This window comes from Ctenocephalides felis, unplaced genomic scaffold (genome assembly GCF_003426905.1).
Source record: "Ctenocephalides felis isolate EL2017-DRISC unplaced genomic scaffold, ASM342690v1 CF-g0.4_SCAFFOLD_01886, whole genome shotgun sequence".
Lineage (NCBI taxonomy): Eukaryota > Metazoa > Arthropoda > Insecta > Siphonaptera > Pulicidae > Ctenocephalides > Ctenocephalides felis.
Genome location: NW_020538040.1, coordinates 174,385,770 through 174,394,777, shown reverse-complemented (window position 1 = coordinate 174,394,777; position 9,008 = coordinate 174,385,770). Strand labels below are relative to the sequence as shown.

At 29.9% G+C, this 9,008-nt stretch overlaps 1 protein-coding gene across 1 annotated transcript; it reads right to left on the bottom strand.

The window, feature by feature from the left end:
* Nucleotides 1-2,672: 2,672 nt before the first annotated feature.
* On the bottom strand, nucleotides 2,673-5,078 carry LOC113376285. The gene is made up of 2 exons (XM_026616190.1): nucleotides 5,003-5,078; nucleotides 2,673-3,185 (listed from the first exon to the last, which is right to left on the bottom strand). The coding sequence occupies exons 1-2, from the start codon at nucleotides 5,076-5,078 to the stop codon at nucleotides 2,785-2,787; spliced, it is 477 nt and encodes a 158-aa protein (XP_026471975.1). The 3' UTR covers nucleotides 2,673-2,784.
* Between the last annotated feature and the right edge of the window lie 3,930 nt (nucleotides 5,079-9,008).

Here is a 9,008-nt window from a genome sequence, read left to right as displayed (position 1 = left end):
TAAATATCACCATGAATTACCAAGGAGAATCACAAAAATCTTTAAAAATTGAACATTAATGCACTTAAAAATTATGTCCTTAGATTTTCTTTTACTTATTCTCTAATGAATTTGATCTAACAACGTCCTTGATAGACTGAAGTTTAGTCATAGTCATTTTTATACTTCTGGTTTTGCCTGAGACCATTTCAATCATCGAGCAAATAAAACATTAATTTCAATATATTTTGAAATATATATTTTGGCATAATATACAAGCGTTTATAATAATTTTAAATTCAACATATAATATACTTAAAGACAGAACACCATGCTGTTTCATGTGATTAGAAACTAACTGGCTTATTTTCTACGTATTATTGTCCCAGCACAACAGTATGTGGGTACTTTCATTATACCTAATGCTTAAATAATAAATATTACAGATAATAATTTTTAATTATTTAATTTAATCTTTTTTTGATATGGTCTATTCCAATTTTTACCGAATTTTTTATCAGAAAAATATATTTTGATGTAACTGTATTGGAATTGTTTTTATATTGCTATACAGTGGTATTAACTTTAATTTGGAAGCCCTTTGTGATTAGTTGTTTTCACTTTATACTCAAATATTTTTTGCCGGTTTTCCTAGATATTATGATAATTATATTCATCACTACCATAAAGCTAACCAACGACAAAATTGAATAAATAAAAAAATCTTTCTGAACTATTTATTTTAACAGTTTTAACTAAACAGTAATGTTTGATGTGCAGAAAACCGGCGTCTTAATTCGAATTTTAAACAATTTAGACAATAACTAGTTATATTATGCAACAATTAACATACGAAAAAATAATGAATAAAATGTCAATTTACAGCAACTATTACTAAATATTACACATATCCCGGCGGGAATGTTAACTACGAAATTTTACTATTGGGGCGAACCCCAAAAGTGATATGTAGGTCGATGACATTTTTGGTTGTGATAATTAAACGACTCTATAATATAATTTATTATATTATATGAAAAATTCAAGTTTGATAATTTGTAGATGCGCGCATATTGAAACCGGAGACAAATAGATTGTTATTATAAAAAAGCTTTTCAAACTACAAGTGAATTGGCAACGTATGTATATATATACATATATATATATATATATATATATATATATTGTGACAATTCTAAGAGATGGATTATAAATATTACTATTGTCTCAAAATATTAAAGCTCAAAATGCGGTTATACATTGAATTTTTTTAAATATAACATGTAAATATATTTTGTTTTTTCTTAATAAAAATGGTCGTGCACTAGAAATATTATAATTTTTTTTGTGTTATATATGTTGAATTAAAAGTGCACTAGCATATTTATATTTAATTAAATGCAAACCAGGTCTGCTCAAAGCGTTGTCCTGATCACTTTTATCGGTAGGATCATGGCCGCTAGACTACGCTTTATGCAAATCTTAAATTCACATAAAAAGATTTCTGAGATTTCAATTTTTACATTTTTTATTAGACAAGCGGTGGGTACCATTCAAATATATTAATTATAACAGTAAAATTGTCAACGTCGAAGTATACTACTCATCGTATATCATCTTTATGGGTTACTGTTAAGTTATATTAAATATTGACTTCTAGTGAGATAGTTATCGTACAATATGAAGACTAACATTTAGAAAAAGCTCAGTTCAATCTTGTGAAAGGTATATGCAGTATTACAAAGATTTAAAATTCAAAATACATTAGTAAGTCTTATAATCTAATTACATTATTGATACATCTAGTAAGTGCGAATTTTTTGACGATAATAGTGCATATAATGAAAAGAGTGCAAAGGTGTTAGAAAGAGTGCAATTTTATAATGATAGTCGTGCAACATGTAAATTTTATAAAAAAATCAATTATTGTATTTATTTAGAAAAAAGCCAAAAATCTAACTAGTGTTGTGCATTCAGGAGACAATTCTCCGATAAAATAGAAATGTAACATAGGGTTGTTATGGTAACGCTATGTTGCAGTCCAATGCAATCTTCATATGCATTGGTAGTAGAAACTGTCTAATAAAAGCTATGTATTTGCTGTGCAGTCAGGCATTTTATACACAAAACCTTATCTTACAAAAACGCCCAATGTTATCATGAGTGCATTTTCCTAATGTGTCCTTGATAACACACACGAGAAGTTAGGTTTTAAGTGTAAAACGCCTGATCATTTTGACAGTTTTTACTACCAATTTAGATGAAGATAGGTCCGTAACATAGCCTTGTCGCAACAATAACATTTTATCGAAGAATTCAATCTCACAATTTCTTGTACAATAAGTGCAATATACAAAATAATGGTACTAATGTGCAGTGAGAAAATAATGTGCAGAAGTGCATGTTGTTTTATTTGAGTGCAAATTTGTGGAATTAATGTGCATTATTGTGAAAGGTGCATGTGAGTGCTTTGATAACTATGTTTAAACTGTTTGAATAGGAATTGCATTCTACACAAATTATTTATTTTATACACATAAAAACATTTATGCGCGGAAAGAAAAATGATAATACGACAAATACGACCCATCGTTATGTTCTTTTTACATATATATAATATTATATTAGTAAATATTATTTTAAACAATTACGAATATAATTGTTGTGCAAACCCAAAAGAAGCTGGTAAAAAGTTAATAATTTTACTTGGAAGTGTGTTTGAATTAGGAATATTAAAAAATTACATATTGTATATCGAAAATACCAAAAATTTTACCGTTAAGTACCCACTGCTTCAGATTATTTTCAATACAGCGGCGCTAGATCGCAGTTGCAAGCCGCACCCCCATCACCAGTCTTACATACCAGGTTGCACCATTCTTCCCAGTCCCCAGGATCAGTACCGCCAATATCAGCATCATTAAAATGAATTGTTTTATCATTGAGATTGTTACTTGCTGCTGCTACAGCTTTAGAAAAAAATACCGCACCACGCTGCGACGAATATGTTCTTTGTTGACTCCTAGCAAGCGGCGGCGATGTTTCTAATTGGGCGTTGGTTTGGTTGTTCAATGCCTCAAGTTCTTCACATGAAGCACATCCAGTCAAAGACATACCTTGGGTTCTGCAAAATTCGAGACATATTCCTGCCCAATCTGGAGTACCGGCGCGGACTGTATGAACCGTGCAACCACATAGAGGATAACCTAACAACAATTTGGGTAATAATAAAAATATATTATTTTTAAACCTATACCTTCAATTTTTTAATAATTTACGACCCCAACTCAGTAGGGTAGAGCGGGACTTAAATGTCCGCGGGTAAAAAGCTCCACCAGCATTATCTCAAAAAACAAGCAAAGCATAGAATTTTTCAGTGATACTATTTTAAAGTAGAAGACAAAAAATGTGTTACCACAATTCTGGCGAAGTCGCTATCAAGAGATAAACAGAAATGTATTAATAGTCATACCAAAAGTTTTTTTTTTTCGTTGATATAGGGTGGCCCATTTAAAAATTGGAATTTATCGATAGCAACTTGCCTGTAGGCCACACCGTGCGGAATTCGAAGTTTCGATATATGGGGAAAAAACTAAGAATTTTGAGAACTTTCTAATGATGTATAATACTTTTTATGTTTTCTTTACAGAAATATCTAAACCGTAAGATCACTAGGACCACTAGATGAGCCACCCGTTAGTTTTTTTAAGTTTGAGCTCTTGTATTTAGTTTATGATACCTGAATATAATTTTTAGGTATACGTCATTTAAATATTTTGTAAAATGTACTGTTATTTTTAGGATTAGATTTAACAGATTTTGTTATATAACCTCTATAAAAGCTTACATGTGGGTGGGGTAAAAACGACTAAATAAAGATGTATACGACATTGGCAAAGATGTAAACGATAAAAAATAGCAATTGGAAAGTAAATATAGTTAAAAAAGCAATTTTACAATAGATAAATTAAATTAACAGTTATTCCACCTCTGCTATGAATATTCTTTTAAAATACCAGATCAAGGTTATATACAAAAAATCTTTGTAAAAAAATGTTCCCATGAAATTTGTATTTCACATCGGTTGAATAATGTAGTTATTATTTCGTAAAATCCCTTCGAAGTTGAAAAAAAACGTTGGAAATGTTTGCGCATGTATTGTTACTTTTAAGATTAGATTTAACAGATTTTTTAATATAACCACTATAAAAGCTTATATGTGCAAGGATGTAAACAATAAAAAAAAGAAATCATAAAAGTAAATTTAGTTACAAAAGCAATTTTACAAGACATAAATTAAATTAATAGTTATTCGACCTCTGCTATGAATATTCTTACGAAATACATTGGTTAAATAATGTAGTTATTATTTCGTAAAATCCCTTTAAAACTAAAAAAAAAAGACGTTGAATCTGTTTGCGCCCTGGCTGTCTTTTCTTACACCGCCCATGAGTGAAAAAAGGCCAGATGACAAATTTTAGAAAAATAGTAAGAAAACAAATATCTATAATTAGGGGTTCGATTGTTGTTTGTTTGATGCATGTTATGTGCTGTCAGGTAGTTCAGTTTAGTTTATACAGTGAAATTAGTGAAAGTAAAATTTGACTGTTGTGCCCCGCCCTACCCTACATAAAACACACACACACACATATATATATATATATATATATATATATATATAATAGGTTTGATATATAATATAATGCAGTGAACCTCGATTAACCGGACTAATTGTTGTGGATGGGCATTCGAATAATCGAAAATAACAATTACATACATAGATATCAACGAAAATCAATGTTTATTAAGAAATTAACATTTCCATATATTTTTACGTACATATTTTCTTTGATTACATTGCAAACATGTACTAAATTGCAACATTAATCATACTAAAATTTGAATTGTAGGTACGTACATACATATAAATTGTTTACGGTTGGTAATCCGGATAATCGAGAATCCGTATAACCGAGGTCCGGATAATCGAAGTTCTATTGTAGATCTAAATTTTATTACTCACCCAGATTGTTGTTGCATAAAATTGGGCAAACCTCCTGACGAGGCCTAGAGCTCACCCCGGATACGCGCATTCCCATCATCATCGTATCCGGGGTGGCCGCCACGCAGGTCGGGCCGCATGGGGTTCCACCGAGACCGGCCCTGTTAAAAAAAAGTATTAAAACACATGAATAATTAGGAACAAATATTTATTAGTCAAGTAATAGAACAAATTGCATTGTTAAAAAATATTTTAGTACAATGTACTATAATTTCTTTTTTTTTTTTTTTTTTTTTATTTGAACAGCGATCAGAACTTATGGGTTCTATGAGCTGTTGTGATTAATATCTTACAAACTACGTTTGTATGTAATATAAATGAATCACAATTTTTTGATAATTCACCTGTTTGCATTAGATGTAATAGTAAACGTGATTAAAAATTGACTACAAAATAATTATTATTGCTACTAGCAAATTTGTATAAAATTAATTTGTTTGTATTTGTTAATTAGTATTTGTTAGTATTTTAATTATCTGGATAAATATATGAATATATTATACGATTATTACACACATACTAAGAAACATATGTAGGTGTGATAATTATAAAGTTATGAAGATTTGTACTTGTTTATCTATAATGAAGATGAACAAGAACATAACAAAAATATTTTTTTTAACAAGCAAGTATTTTCATCACTCGGAATTTATCAACGCGCACTAATAATCACTTTACTCTATATAATCACAAAATTTAAATTTAATATATCAAAATTGAAAAGGCTTACTACTGGGTAACCTTTTAGATCTAATGTTTAATATTTCATATATCATCAAAATTACTGAATGTCTTCCTTTTTGTAAAGACAGATTGTAATTCAATAAAGAGAATAAAAAAAAAATTAATAATCACTCACATAATCACTGTAGTTCACAACAATATTACATAACTTTTTTATGGTGGCTAAGGGATGCAAATACAAAGTATGTATATATTATCACTGCACCTACCTGCAGAGATCCGAACAGACTCCAAGCCAGATGCCGACTGACTCGGAACGCTGTGCGCTGATCAAGTATCTGTGCGCCCAGGCGGAGAGGTCCTCGGTGGGGATTCCATGGGGGTTAGTAGTCGTCGTGAATAGAGTTCCGTTGGGCGGCGTTGCGTTGCCGGGCGCCGGCTTCGTTGGGGCGGACGCCGCGCAGGAGCACGCCAATAGCGCGACGAAAAGGAAAAGCGCGGGACGAATCGCAAGATGATGATGCTGTGGAAACGGAAGGGAAAACTCTGTGAAATGAATCTCGTAAAAGGCTTTATGATTAACAGTTTAATTATTGATTACATTACAACACAGGCAGGACTATATAATTCAATGATAGGGATTTATTTTTTTGTTGACGCATCGTTGGTTTCAACTTTTTGATTTATCTTTCCAAATAAACTTCTCGTGAAGTTTTTAAATTATAATACTTCTTTTTATTTTCACTATTTGCATGTCATCATAGCGAGACTCTGGGTTTAACTTGATATTTTGTCATATATAGCAGTTATAGTCTTTTGCATTACGAATTGCACGTGAACGTGAATCTTTTAGGGTAGGGCGGGGCACAAAAGTCCAATTTGATTTTGAGCAATTATATTGTGGAAAATCAAAATTATTATATCACAACAAATAACACATATGGAACAAACAACTATCTGACTATGTTAAGTAAAAATCCCAGCTAATTCATCATTCTATAAATGCGTTTTTTTGCTGTTTCTAAAAAATTGATAGTATCTTATAGGATAGGGAGTGGCACAAAGGTCCAATTTGACTTTGAGCAATTATATTGTGGAAAACCAAAACTATTGTTTCATAACAAATAACACATATGAAACAAACAACTATCTGACTATGTTCAGTAAAAATCGCAGCTAATTCATCATTCTATAAATGCGTTTTTTGCTGTTTTTAAAAAATTGATAGTATCTTATAAGATAGGGAGTGGCACAAAAGTCCAATTTGATATTGAGCAATTATATTGTGAAAACCAAAACTATTATATCATAACAAATAACACATATGGAGCAAACAACTATCTGACTATGTTAAGTAAAAATCCCAGCTAATTCATCATTCTATAAATGCGTTTTTTGCTGTTTTTAAAAATCTTATAGGATAGGGAGTGACACAAAAGTCCAATTTGATATTGAGCAATTATATTGTGAAAACCAAAACTATTGTTTCATAACAAATACCACATATCAAACAAACAACTATCTGACTATGTCCAGTAAAAATCTCAGCTTATCTATCATTCTAGAAATGTGTTTTTTTGCTGTTTTTCAAAAATTTGCGACCTGATCCTTTTTACCCCATAGGCGGGTAAATTGGGATGCCCAGTGGGCAATCAGGTCCAATAACTTACTTTCAATTTTAAAGATATTTTACGAAATAATAGCTACATTATTCAACCAACGCAAAATATAAATTTTATTTGTACATTTTTCACAAAGATAACGCCGTAAGTAACCTTGATCTGGTATTTTGTCAAAAATAACCATCAGCAGAGTTGGAACAACTAATCATTTAATTTATTTCTTGTAAAATTGCTTTTTTTCAACTTAATTCAGTTTTATATCTACTATTTTTCATTGTTTAAACCTTTGCCAGGGTAAAAGTGCAGTTCGGTTGTTTTACCCCACCCACGTGTAAACTCATATAGAGGTTATATAAAAAAAATGTTGATTCTAATTTAAAAATAACAATACATCTTATAAAACAAATAAATAACGTATTCTTAAAAGTCTCGTAAACTAAACAACAGTGCTCACAACCAAAAAAAACAAACAACTAAAGAAAATATTTTAAAATAAAAAAATGTATTTTTGAGAATTTTGAAAGTTTTGAAGAAAATTGACGTTTTAGAGAACCTTGTAATTTTTTTATTTTGAAAATTTTGAAATTTTTGACAAAAAATATTTGAATCCCTTTCAATGCGGTTGAACCATACTGTCAAAAATATCGAAGACGTTAGTGTGAACTATGTAATTGAACTTTATACATTATAAATCTTGGTACAGAACCCATGGAAATGAAAGCAAATATTGTTCCTAATCTATTTCGAGTACAAATACTAAGTTATAAATTATATTATAAGTGTATATTATAATATACACAAAGTTTATGGATTATGATCTAAGCTACATTTTTACATTGCATTTATGTAAATATTTCATCAATATTTTCATTTCTTCAAAATTGTAAATATTTCATCAAATTCATTTACCATTTGTAGATATAGCAATTGTTGCGCTAATGAGACATTCAATATTATTTTTATGTATTTCTTGCTATGAAATATTTATTTCTTATTTATATCCAGAAATTTATATTATTCAATCAAGCGTAAGGGCATTTTTTATCATTCATGGTATAGTATGTTACGAACGGAATTTTATTTATGTCGAATTTTATGTCGAGCACTTTGTGATAAATTGTGCGTTGGCGTATTCATTGTATTCACAGTGACGATAGAAACATATTTATGAACACTGATGTATATATGTATATATATATATATATATATATATATATATATATATATATATACAGGGTGTCCCAAAACTCGAGATCATGTCGAAACGGGGTGATAGTATTGACCGTAACGGTCATGAGCTTTAGAGTGCAATCTAGAGCTTTGGTAAGAAAAAATATGACAAATTTTCGGTTATTATGGTTAATTACTATTATTTATTAAAACTTTGGACCGGTAGCCTTGAATAACATTTCTAGAACCACAGACAAAAATAATGACACAATTGCCTCAAGTTTTTAAGAATGAAGACTTCTTTTTGAACTGTGAATTTGAATTTTGGAAATAGGTCAAATTAGAAAGCTTTTGAGGGCCTACTTGAAATATGTTTTAAAGTGTGTTGGCAAATTTGATCAAAAGTTGGCGCATTTAATCAGGATTGTAAAATGGTAAAATACTTGATAGTTTCATAATAAAAAAAATCGAGTAAAAAATTAAAAACCCGG